This window comes from Herpailurus yagouaroundi, unplaced genomic scaffold (assembly GCF_014898765.1).
Source record: "Herpailurus yagouaroundi ecotype Mexico unplaced genomic scaffold, PumYag 196, whole genome shotgun sequence".
Taxonomy (NCBI): domain Eukaryota; kingdom Metazoa; phylum Chordata; class Mammalia; order Carnivora; family Felidae; genus Herpailurus; species Herpailurus yagouaroundi.
The window spans coordinates 16,031,573-16,046,173 of NW_024412427.1; the positions used below are offsets into that span (position 1 = coordinate 16,031,573).

The 14,601-nt window shown below is 45.1% G+C and overlaps 1 protein-coding gene across 1 annotated transcript in view; it reads left to right on the forward strand.

The window, feature by feature from the left end:
- The window catches only part of TMC2 (transmembrane channel like 2), a 56,851-nt gene that overhangs the window by 22,565 nt on the left and 19,685 nt on the right, over window positions 1–14,601 (forward strand). Inside the window, exons 7-12 of the mRNA XM_040446810.1 lie at window positions 538–636; window positions 4,877–5,019; window positions 6,256–6,403; window positions 9,121–9,309; window positions 12,187–12,366; window positions 13,871–14,020. Of these exons, the coding sequence (XP_040302744.1) occupies window positions 538–636; window positions 4,877–5,019; window positions 6,256–6,403; window positions 9,121–9,309; window positions 12,187–12,366; window positions 13,871–14,020 (909 nt within the window). The remainder of the gene's footprint in view (window positions 1–537; window positions 637–4,876; window positions 5,020–6,255; window positions 6,404–9,120; window positions 9,310–12,186; window positions 12,367–13,870; window positions 14,021–14,601) is intronic.

Sequence of the window (14,601 nt, forward strand, 5' to 3'; positions counted from 1 at the left end):
ATGTATATAATTATATATAATAAAAATGTATATAATTATATATAATAAAAATGTATATAATTTTATATAATATAAATGTATATAATTATGTATGTAATATGAATTTATATAATTATATATAATATAAATGTATATACTTATATATTATATGTTTATATAATATAAATGCATATAATTATATATAATATAAATGTATATAATTCTATATTTTATATATTTATCTAATATAAATTTATATATTTACATAATACATATATAACTCAGAAACAACTACGAGGAAACATACGAATATCTAACCGTCATTATCTTCGGAATGTGGAGGTGATAGGGAATTTTTTTAATGCTCTCCTGCACTTTTTCACATTTTCTACAACGAGTACGTGATAGGTCTAAAACCAGAGAAGTGATTAATGTCATCTAAAGGAGAAAATGGGTATGTCCTGCTCTAAGAAGGGAAATATTTCACGCCGGGTATGAATGTCTCCATGTGTTTGTATTTTCTCCACACGTCATCATGTCGTCCTGTCCCTTCACAAGGTACTAATGGGCGTGCCCTATGGAAGTATTCCCAGAAAGACAGTGCCTCGGGCTGAGGAAGAAAAAGCCATGGATTTTTCGGTCCTTTGGGACTTTGAGGTACCATCACTAACAAGCCAATGCGCTTCTATTCTGTGATTGTGAGGCCTAAAAGATTGCATGGATATGAGTGAAATATTGCATTGAATCACTGGAAAACCAGTGCTTCACTCAAATGGGGTCCCCCACTATGCAAAATGAGCTAGCCAATCATGTCCTCCTAAGTCCCCTCCGTGGGTCCTTTCTCCAGCCACACACTGCCCCCTCTCTCTGCCAGATCCATCTAAATGATCTTACAGGGTAGTTTTCTCTCCCCACACCCACATCAAGACTCCAGGGCTCGCACCAGTTCAGCCGTTCCCAAGCTTCACATGGCATCCTCAACTGAATGTCCTACCTGCTCCTGAAATTCAATGCCTGTCCAGCCAAACCCACATCGCTTTTTTCCATCTCCTTTATTGGAACCACCATCCATCCGAACACGGTGTGAAAGCTGAAAGTCATCCTACGCTTCTCCCTCTTCCCCACCACCACGCCCCACAACCAATCAGCCGCTAAATCTGAGCCTTTCCCCTAAACCCATCTTGACTCCGTCCCCTTTGCCCCATCCCTCTCGCCTCGTCTTCCAATAATGTCCCCACCGTTCCAGGACCATGTCCGAATCTTCTACCTCTGCTCCTTGCTTTGACTTGGCTCCTAAAATCTCCATTCCCTCTGCTGCCAGCGTGATCTTTCTGAAAGGCAAACCTGGCCCTCTCACTTCGCTACCTTGGATATTCATCTATTCCTGTTCCCAAATGGAATAAAATCCAGTGTTTTGAATCAGGTTTACGAAAGAACCGTTCACCATCTGGCCACTCCCTCCCTCTGCAGCTCCATTTCTATCTCAGCCCTCACACCTTATGTTCCTGTATTTGTCACGTTTGGGAGAGATCCCTGAACCCATCACATATCACTGCCTCCCTGCTTCGGCTCAGGACGCTGCCTGAAACGAACTTCCCTCCTTTTTGAATCCCCTCACCTCCGTGCCTCTGGAGGGCTTGGTCTGTAGCTCCAAGGAGTTCCTGAGGCTGAGAGGCCCGGCTGTGACGGTTCAGGCAACAGGTCATTGCTGCTGCTATCCTTCACGCTCCTAGGCAGGTTTGAGACCTCTCAGGTATGCGTGGAAGTGAGTTGGAGTATTTTTCTAAGACTTTGGAATAAGTGTGTTTCAAATAATACTACACAACTAAGTATTATATACAACTACTACTGTGTATTACCACTAAGGATTTCCTTTATTCTTTTTTTCTTTCACTTATTTTTTTTTTAATTTTTTTTTCAACGTTTATTTATTTTTGGGACAGAGAGAGACAGAGCATGAACGGGGGAGGGGCAGAGAGAGAGGGAGACACAGAATCGGAAACAGGCTCCAGGCTCTGAGCCATCAGCCCAGAGCCCGACGCGGGGCTCGAACTCACGGACCGCGAGATCGTGACCTGGCTGAAGTCGGACGCTCAACCGACTGCGCCACCCAGGCGCCCCTCACTTATTTATTTTTTGAGAGAGAGAGAGAGAGAGATTGCATGCACGCATGGGAGGGGCAGAAAGAAGGAGACAGATCTGGAAACAGGCTCCGTGCTGTGAGCGCAGAGCCCAATGGCAGGGCTGAAATTCACAAATGGCGAGATGACCTGAGCCAAAGTCAGACGCTCAGACGCTTAACAGACTGAGCCACCCAGGCGCCCCTCCGTTGTTCTTTATTTCACTCAAGGACTCCTATGGAATATCCTATGTGCCTAAAACAAACTGAATTTACTCAACAGTAATCCTCTGTTTTGTTGTCGCTGTTGCTCCCAATGGGAAAATTTTCTTTTTCTATTTTTTGTAACGCGCCGTTTAAAAAAGTAATCTCTACCCCCAGTGTGGGGCTCAGAGTCACAACCCCAAGATCAAGAGTCACATGCTCCACCCACTGAGCCAGTCCAGGTGCCCCTAAAATGTCTCAGGCCAGAATTAAAGTTTTGGAGAACTTCTATCCATCACCACAAAGCGACAGTGTCCGTTTCTCAGTGATTAAATGCTTTTCTGATGAGATCAACGAAGATATTAACAAAGGTGACTTTTTATTTTTTTATTTTTTTTTTTTAATTTTTTTTTTTTTAACGTTTATTTATTTTTGGGACAGAGAGAGACAGAGCATGAACGGGGGAGGGGCAGAGAGAGAGGGAGACACAGCATCGGAAACAGGCTCCAGGCTCTGAGCCATCAGCCCAGAGCCCGACGCGGGGCTCGAACTCACGGACCGCGAGATCGTGACCTGGCTGAAGTCGGACGCTTAACCGACTGCGCCACCCAGGCGCCCCCAAAGGTGACTTTTTAAATACGGTGTAAGAAGTATGTCAACATTTGGCAGATTTTTATAACGTACGGAACCATTATGTTCCCCGTGACCAAATACATGATGTTACAGAATTACGTGTGGGTGAAAGATAGTACAGGATGGAACAATTAAGCTTTAAAAACTTTACGTCTCGGGGCGCCTGGGTGGCGCAGTCGGTTAAGCGTCCGACTTCAGCCAGGTCACGATCTCGCGGTCCGTGAGTTCGAGCCCCGCGTCGGGCTCTGGGCTGATGGCTCAGAGCCTGGAGCCTGCTTCCGATTCTGTGTCTCCCTCTCTCTCTCTGCCCCTCCCCCGTTCATGCTCTGTCTCTCTCTGTCTCAAAAATAAATAAAAAACATTAAAAAAATTTAAAAAAAAAAAACTAAGAAATTAATCTTGGTAGAATAGTAACTGAAGTGTGGTATTTATTTGGATTTCGCCAATTTTTCCACTAATATTCTTTTTCTATTCCAGGACCCAATTCAAAATCTCATACTGTATTTGTCATGTCTCCTTAGTCTCCTCCAAATCCATGACAATTCTCTGTCGTTCAGTGACCTTGGTACTTTTGAAGAGTACTGGACAGTGGTTTCGGAGAAGGTCCCTCAATCTGGGTATCTGTTCTCTCACGATTGTAGTGAGGTTATACATCACTGGGAAGCCTACCACAGAGATAATATGCCCTTCTCAGGGGGTCAGATCGGGGTTACATTATGCTGATGTGTGTTATTAGTGGTGATATTAACAGTGACCAGTTGGTTAAAGTCGTGTCTGCCAGAATTCTCTGCCATAAAGTTAGTATTTTTCTCTTTTTAATTACTCGGTATTTTGGGGAATGCGATGGATTTTAATATAACAAGGTATGAAAAGTTAATTACGTGATTCAGATTCCACATGACAACTAACATTTAAGATGACCGTTTATTGAGCTTACGTATCATATCCAAGAAACAACCCAGGGGCCCCGGGCTCAGTCTGTGGAGCGTCCGACTTCGGCTCAGGTCACGATCTCACAGTTCGTGGGTTCGAACCCCGTGTCAGGCTCTGTGCTGACGGCTCGGAGCCTGGAGCCTGCTTGGGATTCTGTGTCTCCTTCTCTCTCGTCCCCTCGCCTGTTTGCACTCTCTTTCTCTCCCTCTCTCAAAAATAAATACATGTTAGGGGCGCCTGGGTGGCACAGTCGGTTAGGCGTCCGACTTCAGCCAGGTCACGATCTCGCGGTCCGTGAGTTCAAGCCCCACGTTGGGCTCTGTGCTGACAGCACAGAGCCTGCTTGGGATTCCCTTTCTCCCTCTCTCTCTTCCGCTCCCCCACTTACACTCGCTCTCTCTCTCTTTTTCTCTCTGTCTCTCTCTCTCAAAATAAATAAATACACTTTATAAATAAATAAACTTGGAAAAAAAAGCAAAAATCCCAAATAGAAATGAAAAAAAGACTTGAGGCTCAGATTCGACTGTGAGTCTTATAATGTATAGTTTTCTCTGTAAGTTTTGCACTGAGAAAGCTCACAGACTCCCACCAGCTTCCAGAGTGTTAAATCAAGACCCTGGCATTGTGGGGGGAAAGAATTTGGAGCTCTACGTGCCTGTGTGCGTGCACACGTGCACGCACACACACACACACACACACACACACATACACATACACATGCATGCATCCCCTTATCCCCAATTTTATCCGGGATGTTAGCAACGCTCTCCTCCTCGTCCTGTATCTGTAAGCATTCTGTATAATGGAGAATAAAGAGAACAAAGGAGAGACATGGAGACATGGATAGACTCAGGAGCACTGGGGGAAGTAAGGTACCCACAATTCTTCCTTTCTCCTCTCAGACTCCCATTAACCCCCTGAGAAAGACATTCCCGGTAGAATGAAAGTGTCTGGTGACTATATGTACGAAGCTTACAAACCCGGAGCGTTTGATCTGCTGTCCCGCAGGGCTACATCAAGTATTCTGCTCTCTTCTATGGCTACTACAACAACCAGAGGACTATCGGGTGGCTGAGGTACAGGTTGCCCATGGCTTACTTTATGGTGGGGGTCAGCGTGTTCGGCTATAGCCTGATGATTGTCATTAGATCGTAAGTATGACCGTGTCTTTCACGGGCTTTTCATTTCCTTCACACAAACATCCCGCCCTATGGCCACTCTGTGCCTGCTTACCTTCCTGTGGGAATTTAGAGAGAAAATAAGGAAACAAAGAATGCAGATATGGATTGTCATATGTAGTATGAAAGGCATAAACAGGGTAATAGGGGAAGTTTGGGGAAATGGGATAGAAGCAACTTTACATGATGCTGAGAACTGCCAATCGCACTGAAAGTCTGGGGGACAGCATTGTACGCAAAGGAAGAGCATGTGCAAAGGGCCTGAGGCAGCAAATATCCTAATGAGCTCCAAAACCTGTCAAAGGCCAGTGTGGCTTGAGAGGGAGCAAGTACCTGATAAGGTAAGACCAGAGAAATCTTTAAGGTCTGTTTTTGCTTCCCCTGGAGCTCAGCTTCCTCAAAAAAAAAAAACAAAAAAAACCAACTCTCCTGCTCCTCTGTAACTCTAGCTTGCATGTCAGCACTGAGCCCCTCACTTATCGACAAAACAGCACAAAGGAACGTATATGGTGCGATTAACGACGGGTTAACGATGGTGTCCTCTCTAGCCCCAACTCCACCTGTCTCTGTGGTCAGAAATGGCCTTTTAATTGTCGGTGCCTCTTCATTTATATTCTCTGAAGAAAAACCTTGGCCCATGAATTGCCTTCTTCGAAGCCAGGGGACCCCAATCAGCACAGGACCTCACTCCTCCCAAAAGCGTACGAGTAGCTGCGTCTGCAGGCGAAGAGTGGGGCACTCTGGGAGCCTGGATAGGACCTCTGAAAGGGCAGTGTGCGGGCCCAGCATGGCTTTCTATCACATCATCTCGGGGGAAAACGCTGCCGTCCGCCAGGGCCTGCCCTGAACGTGACAGTAACCACCAGGTGATAGGCAGCCGTCCGGCCAGCTCCATCAGGCAACAAAGAAAAGCAAGGAGATGAGCTTGGCCCTCATGTTGTTACATTTTCCCCCTGCTATTATCCCAGATAAGTACAGAGATATGGAATGTTTCCCCGATGAGCCAGAAAGCTAACTAAGCCCCTGGAGTAGCAAATCCCGAAAGCCAACACATGAGACGGAGAGGCGCGACCTGTCCTGGCTACCGTTAGCCCAATTCAAATCGTCTTGGCTCTCTCCTCCCCATTGGATGTCTGCTATCTGTGCCCCAGACCCGCTGAGGCCAAGGTTCCCTGGGCAGTCATAACAGCAGTGGTGTGCACCCTACAGGATGGCCAGCAATACCCAGGGCAGCGCAAGCGAGGGGGAGAGCGCTAACTTCACCTTCAGCTTCAAGATGTTCACCAGCTGGGATTACCTGATCGGGAATTCAGAGACAGCCGACAACAAGTATGCCTCCATCACCACCAGCTTCAAGGTAGGTGCCTAGAGTAGTTCCCACTTCCTGGGGGGAGCTTCGGGTCCCGCTGGTCATTAGGGGACTTCACCCAGCTAGGGCATGGTGGATAAGATCCCCCAAGTAATTTGTGGTAAGAGCTCTACCCGAAGTGTGGGCCTCGCTCTCAAGCCTTCCGGAAAGGATGCTCAGGACTGATACCCACCGTCTGTTTTTTAATATGGCGGAGACTCATGGATGCTGAGACCTGGTCCTGCCTGTTTCTTCGTGGACCTGTTTTCTGCCAGAGGGAGTAGAAGGACTCACGTGGGGCTGCAGTTCTCAAGCTGTTATGCACGATGGAATCACCTCAGCAGCTTTAAAAATCTTTTGGACCCAAACCCCCAGAGATTCTGGTGTCATTGGTCAGGCGCTGGGGACTTCCTTGCAATGGATTCTTTCGAAGCTCTCTGACAGATTAGGAAACCTAGAAACAGTAGCGAATGCTGGTTGTGGGAGTCAATTAAATGTGCAACTCCAGGGGCGCCTGGGTGGCTCAGTCGGTTGGGCGTCCGACCTCGGCTCAGGTCATGATCTCGCGGTTCGTGGGTTCGAGCCCAGCGTCGGGCTCTGGGCTGACGGCTCGGAGCCTGGAGCCTGCTTCGGATTCTGTGTCTCCCTCTCTCTCTGCCCCCTCCGCACTTGTGCTCTGTCTCTCTCTGTCTCTCAAAAGTGAATAAACGTTAAAAAAAAAAAAAATTTTTTTTTAATGTGCAACTCCATACTTAATTATCTCATCGATTTGTCACAAAAGATATGTGAGGTGGCCTATACATCTCTATTTATTTAAAAAAATAGAAGCAGACCTAAGGGTAAGCAAATGAATGAAGGCAGAAATTGGTATGCCAAAGCACTGTGCATCTTATTTTTTCCCTCCATAACTGTAAACACCATTCAGAGCTATTGATAGTTCAATATTTCCCCCATGCGACCAGTCAGACTTTCTTCCCTCTCGACCTGCCAAAGGTCGGATGCACGACATCAGTGTGCTTGTCTTCTTCCCTCCCCTCTCTCCTTGCCCTTCCTGGCCGAAGAGGGCTGCTGCAATGCAGACAGACGGCAGGGGCACCCACCAGGGGCAGAGCTTGGGCTCAGCAGCTCACTACATGGGTTTCATGAGCCCACAGTCCTGACCGCTTGGCAGTGGGGCGCTCAGGGAGCTGCCTGGGTTCTCCTCCCTTCTCCTTCTCCCAGCACCGGGGGCCCATTGACAGAGCATCCAAGGGCAGGAAAGGGATCAGTGAGGGCTCTGCCTCTTCCTCCAGGCCTATCTGAGAAAGACAGAGAAGGTCAATGCCTATGAAGCACTTTAAACATCTGGGAAGGTGAAAGCTGCTTCTCCGAGTCTATTAAAACCAGGGATAAACCCTTACATAACGGGACACATGTGCCAACAGCATGAGCTGAGGTATATTAACGGGTTGATAAATTAGTCAAATCTGAACCTGAATATAGTAACTGTTTATTGAGTGGAAAAGTCTCCTTCCAGGTACTTTGGAAACTGGGAGGCCTCATTTACCATCTTTGGTCTGCCATATACTGCCATCTTGTGTCTTCATAGAGAATTACGGATGCAGGATGCAAAGTTTATAATAAAAAAAATCTATTGTATTTTTATATACTAACAGCAAACAATTGGAAAAATTTTTTTAATTCCATTTACAATAAAATTACATGAATTACATAAAATTCTTAGGAACAGAGTTAACGACAACAAATATACAAGATGGCTACACCAAAAAATATGACAGTTCTGAAAGAAATTAGGAAACTCTAAATAAATAGATATACCATGTTCATAGATTAGAACAGGGATCAGCAAATTATGGCCCAGGGGAAAATCCAGCCTCCTGCCTATTTTTGTAAATAAGATTTTATTAAAACAAAGCCATGCCGGGGCGCTTGGGCGGCTCAGTCGGTTGAGCCTCCGACTTCGGCTCAGGTCACGATCTCGCCGTCCGGGAGTTCGAGCCCCGCGTCAGGCTCTGGGCTGATGGCTCAGAGCCTGGAGCCTGTTTCCGATTCTGTGTCTCCCTCTCTCTCTGCCCCTCCCCCGTTCATGCTCTGTCTTTCTCTGTCTCAAAAATAAACATAAACATTAAAAAAAAATTAAAAAAAAAAAAACAAAACAAAGCCATGCCTATTTATTGCCATATTGTCAAAGGTTGTTTTCATGGAGTTGTGAGAGAGACCATATGATTTGCAGAGCCCAAGCTATATACTATATGGCTCTTACTAGAAAATGTTTGCTGGCCCCTGGATTAGAAGACTCAATATTCTTAACATTTCATTTTAATCTATTTAATCTATAGTTTTAAAACAATCCCAGTCAGACAGTTACTGAAATATTTTCCGGGCCTTAGTATCTGAGATATGGGTAATAATAGAAACTACTCCATTGGTTTGTTTTGGGGATTAGGAGAGATAATGCAAAGCAAGGGTTTAGTACCACGTCTGGCATATAGTAAGTATTCAATAAATCTAAGCTTTTGTTATCACATGTTCCAAAATAGCAATAACAATAAGCTATATCGTCTCAAAGAAAATTATTCTCCATAGGGCAACAGTGCTCTGCACCACCTCCTTTGTATTATTTCATGTATGAAAATATAGTAAATAGTCATCTCAGAAACCCAACAACAATGGTTCCTATTGGTTCCTGGCCTGTAATTATTCACATCTCCTTTCCACACATTAAGGAATCGATAGTGGATGAACAAGAGAGTAACAAAGAAGAAAATATCCATCTGACAAGATTTCTCCGGGTCCTGGCCAACTTTCTCATCATCTGCTGTTTGTGTGGAAGTGGATACCTCATTTATTTTGTGGTGAAGCGATCGCAGGAATTCTCCAAAATGCAGAATGTCAGCTGGTATGAAAGAAATGAGGTAAAGAAGACATCTCTGTGGAAGTGAATATTGAGGGCAAACACAGAAATTATACTCATTCCTATGCCATTCTGCTGAATTAATTGAAAATCTGGATTATGGGACATGTTTTAAAGAGTGAAATTACATCCCTTTCTAGTCAGGTAGCATGAACATTTGAACCAAGAGTCACCTCTTATAAGGCTTTTGTAGGTCGATAAAGCTGCATTATCATTAGCATGTCAGTCAACTGAATAGTCAGTTGTCTTAGCACCAATTATTAAAAAGGTGATCCTTTCTTCACAGCTCTACAGTGCCATACATCAAAAATCAAGTATCTGCTAATGTGTGGGTGTGATTCTGGGATCTCTAATCTATTCCATTGGTTTATTTACCTGTTCCTGCACTAAACACACACTGATAAACTATGGCTTTAGAGTACGTATTGATATCGGGTAGACTGAGTTCCCTCCCAACAAGATCCACAATAAGATGCATTGAAGTTTCATTGTAATTATATTAAATCCGTAAATCTCTTTTGGCAATCTAACATCTTAGTAGCTAGCAAAAATGGCTACAAATTCTTCCCCTTATTGTATTCCTATATTTGTTTGCAATATGATTTTCTAACTCCTCTCATGAAGAGGTGGAATCTGTTTCCCCATCCCTTGAATCCAACTAGGCTTGGCCATGTAAGCTCCTTTAGCCAATGAGACTGTAACACCCATGATATAAGCAGACTTGAAAAGGGCTTGTGTATTAGAACTTGCTCTCTTGGAAACCCCGAGACCTCCACCATGTGAATAGTTCCAGACTAGCCTATTGAATGATGAGAGATACAGGACCCATTTATCTCATCATTCTACATTATAGCCAGCCAATGACCAGACATATGAATGAAGCCATCAACCATCAGCTGACCACAGATACACGAATGAAGCCAGGTGAGGCCAGCAAAAGAACCACCTACCTAAGCCCAGAGAACAAAATACTGACCCACAGAATTATGAGCTACATAAATTAAATAAAAAGAATCTATTTCCTCCCACAAAGCAAGAAAGGATAAAAAAAGAAATATGGAACTTCTAGGACAAATGTAAAGCACAAAATCAGACAGATTTAAATCTAAACCTATCAGTGATTACAATAAATGTAAATGGATTACAACTACAGTTTAAAGGCAATGATAATTGGATTGAATTTTTTAAAAACTACATGCTATTTACAATGAACCTATCTAAAACATCAGGTGACTAAGCTGTGAGGGGGATACAAAAGATGCTTGAGATGGATTCTGCCCTTAAGTGGATTTTGTAGTTTCCTTAGGAAGCAGATTTGACAAGAATAAACCAAAGTACGAACAGAAATAGGCTGGAGTAGTGATCAAATAAGATGTTTTGGGTTACAGATGTGTGGCAGGTGGAGAGGCCAATGTGAGCTGGAGAGACAGAAGGAGTTTGTGGCAAAGGCAGGAATTAGGCTGTGCATTAAAGAAACATGTGAAGAAAGGTAGCGGTGGAAGAGGTGCAGTGATGGCTTTCCAGGTGGGAAGCACTGCATGAGCCGGTGTGAAGGTATGAAGATGATGAGAAACCAAGCCAACAGTCAGTGTGGCAGAATGTGAGGGAGTCAGAACCAGCCCAGAAGAGTTGACCCACCTGTACCTTGGTCAGCAGTTTAAGGATTTACTCTCCACTAGATGAGCAGTTTTAATTTCAGAAAGAATGTTCTACTGTGGTCAGGTTCAGTTACACGAGTAGGATTCTCCCAAAATTGGAGCCAAAATTTAATGCTTACCAGGCTCTGGGCTAGTAGACTTACATCCATCATCTCTTCTGACTCTCACAACAAGAACTGTCTTTCCCACTTTAGATGTGAAGAAACAAGGAGCCTGAGCTCCTATCTCTGAAGGAATTATGTAACTTTTCCTAAATTACAAAGCCAGCAAATGATAGAGCTGGGGTTCAACCCCAGAGAGCTAACTCCAAATGGCATACTCTATTTTTAAAATTTTTTGTTGGGGCGCCTGGGTGGCGCAGTCGGTTGAGCGTCCGACTTCAGCCAGGTCACGATCTCGCGGTCCGTGAGTTCGAGCCCCGCGTCAGGCTCTGGGCTGATGGCTCAGAGCCTGGAGCCTGTTTCCGATTCTGTGTCTCCCTCTCTCTCTGCCCCTCCCCCGTTCATGCTCTGTCTCTCTCTGTCCCAAAAATAAATAAACGTTGAAAAAAAAAATTTAAAATTTTTTGTTAAGTTTATTTATTTTTGAGAGAGAGAGAGAAGAGATGAAGAAGGGGGAGAGAGAGAGAGAGAGAGAGAGAGAGAGAATCCCAAGCAGGCTCTGCACTGTCAGCACAGAGCCCGACATAGGGCTCAATCTCACGAACCGTGAGATCATGACCTGAGCTGAAATCTAGAGTCAGACCATTAACCGACTGAGCCACCCCAGCACCCTGAAATGCGATACTCTTAACCACATCTCCCTGCTATTAGTTCCCTCCTGTGATTTGAGCTGCCTGTCTTCCATGCTCCTGAGATAAGAGCTACCACAGTGACTCTTGCCCAGCTCATGACTTTTACAGAACACAAAACACTGTTCCATATGTTAATTCATCTATTTCTCAAAGAAAGTTTGTTATTTCTATCAAGACTAATGGCAACATCATGAGAGCAACCAGTCACAGAGCAGGTATGATGTGTGGGACATACAGTGACTGCTCAGGGTGTGTTGGTCCCTTAGCCAAGGCCACACAGCAAGTTGTGGAGACCAGAGGGCATCTCCAGAGGCAGAGGAGGGGGCAAGAAGGAGCCGGGGATTCATGGCCCTAGGGAGTGCAGAGACGGTGGCCAAGCAAGTGATATTAATGGCACAAGTCATCCAGGCTTTCCTGATTTTCTCAGGTAGAAATTGTGATGTCCCTGCTTGGTATGTTTTGTCCCCCTTTGTTTGAAACCATCGCTGCCCTGGAGAATTACCACCCACGCGTTGGACTGAAGTGGCAGCTCGGACGCATCTTTGCACTCTTCCTGGGGAACCTCTACACATTTCTCCTGGCCCTGATGGATGATGTTCACCTCAAGGTAAAGACCACCAACTCCCCCTAATCCCTCGTGCCCACGAAATTTCCTTTTTCCACTGTAATAATTTCCTTATGAGTAATTCCTATTAAGCGAAGAAACTTTGGAAAGTTGGGGAAATGAAAATGAAGAAAAAAATATCCCCAGAATCCTACGACCCAAAGACAACCATTGTTAACATTGCGCTGCAGGTCTTTACGGTTTTTTCCTTAGTTGTCTTTTTTTACATCATATACGTGTCATTTGGTCCCCTTAATATTTTATCTGCAGCCTCTCCTATGTTGTATCGTAGCTGCCATAAATGTTTACCAACCAAGTAAGTGTCCATTGAGATGATATGGCATGATTGACCCAACCTTTCATCACTGCTCACCTGGCGGTTATGGAGCACCCACTATGTCAGGCCCTGAAGGTACAGCAGACAGCAGGACATGGTGCTGTTCCAAGGGTATTCACATCTAGGGTGGGAGACAGACTCATTCATTACAGCGTGCTGTGGCATGTGCTTCGATGGGGGCAAGCCCAGGCAGCATGGCAGTGCATAGGAGGGACTCCAGATTTCCCCTGCCCAACCTGAGAGTCTTACAAGACACTGGAAAAAACAGAGGGAACAGCTGGTCCAAACAAGGAACTGCAGGATGGCTAAGAAAGGAACAGAGGGAAGAAGGGGAAAAGGAACCTAAGGGAAGGGTCAAATGATGATGGTCCTCTTCCCCACCCCTTCCTCCTCATTATTGGGCTGCATGAATTTTTACCTGAGGTTATCAGAAAGCTATTGGAAGGTTCTAAGCATGGAAGTAATTGTATCTGTCCTTTGTCTACCCCTCCACCTTCATTTCTGGCTTTCCTCCTACCCCAGTGAAATGCTCTCTTCTCCTGAACCTCACATTTCTTCCCCAGGACAAAAATTTCTCTTGCCTGTCTCTCCACCCTTCTCCCCTTCTTTGACTAGTTGACTAATCCTCCCCGAGGTTGTGTCTCAGATGTCACTGCCTCCAGGAGATTCTCTGTGGCCCCCAGGGTCTGATGTGGATTTCCTTGGTCCCCAGAGGATAGTTCCCATAGCTCTTAACCCTCCATCTCTGTCACCTACTAGACTGTGAACTTTCTGAGGGAAGCCTGTCTCTCTTGTGCACTCTTGTGTCACCCTGCCTGGCATGCCCAGAATAGACTCTCAAAGAAATTATTCTCAAAAGAAGAATGAACGACTGGATAGATGGATGGATGGATGGATGGTTGGATGGATGGATGGATGGATGGGTGGATGGATGGATAATAACTTAGAAAAGATAACTTCGTAGAAAAGACCCAAGGACTTCAGCCAAATGCCCCCCTCTCTCCTGTACAGACTGAAAGGCTGGGAAGGTATTCTTATAAAGACTGTTGTGGGGTAGGACAGAGGCTAGGTGGCAGGGTAGTGGCATATTCTGCTTTAATTGTTGTTCCCATGGAAACAGTTGGACCACCCTTGGCTCCTTCCAATCCACATCTCCATCTTCCATTTTAGCTTTCTAATGAAGAGAAAACAAAGAACCTCACTCACTGGACTCTGTTTAACTATTACAACTCCTCGGGTTGGAATGAGAGTGTCCCCCGGCCACCCCTGCACCCTGCAGATGTGCCCCGGGGTTCTTGCTGGGAGACAGCTGTGGGCATTGTGAGTAATTTTGCTTCCCTGAAAAAGTGATCCCTGTTCTCGTTCTTCTTCGGAAAGTTTCACCTTTTCTCTTCTCCGTTTTTTTTCAGCATCCCACACATTTCTCTGAATGCTCTGTTCAGCAGTCTAATGCCACTTGTATTCATTTAGAGTTTTACTGCAGATTTCACTGAAAGCCTGAGGCTTCTCCACCCGGAAATAATGAACAAATACTCCTAAAAATTGAATGCAGGATTCGTGTGTGTATATGCCTCTGTGCATTATTGTAAAGAGAATTAATGGTTTGGATTAGTCTCAACAATTAATAACTACCCTTTCTCCTAACCACTGTCACCACTGTTCCTGTGGGTCGCACCGTGTGGACTTCAAAGGCTAATGTCTTTCGCCTTCCTGGGCAGACACTTAAAGTATTTGCAGGCAACACAGGGATCAGTGGCCCTCTTCTCCTCAATTTTTGCACAAGATTTCTATTCGTATGCCACCCCGCTGAGACGCAGAGTTTATCACTTCTTCATGGGCTCCCTGAAGAACCCACTCACACCCACCCGCATCAGACAACAGTGTTTTTAACTGAGAATGGC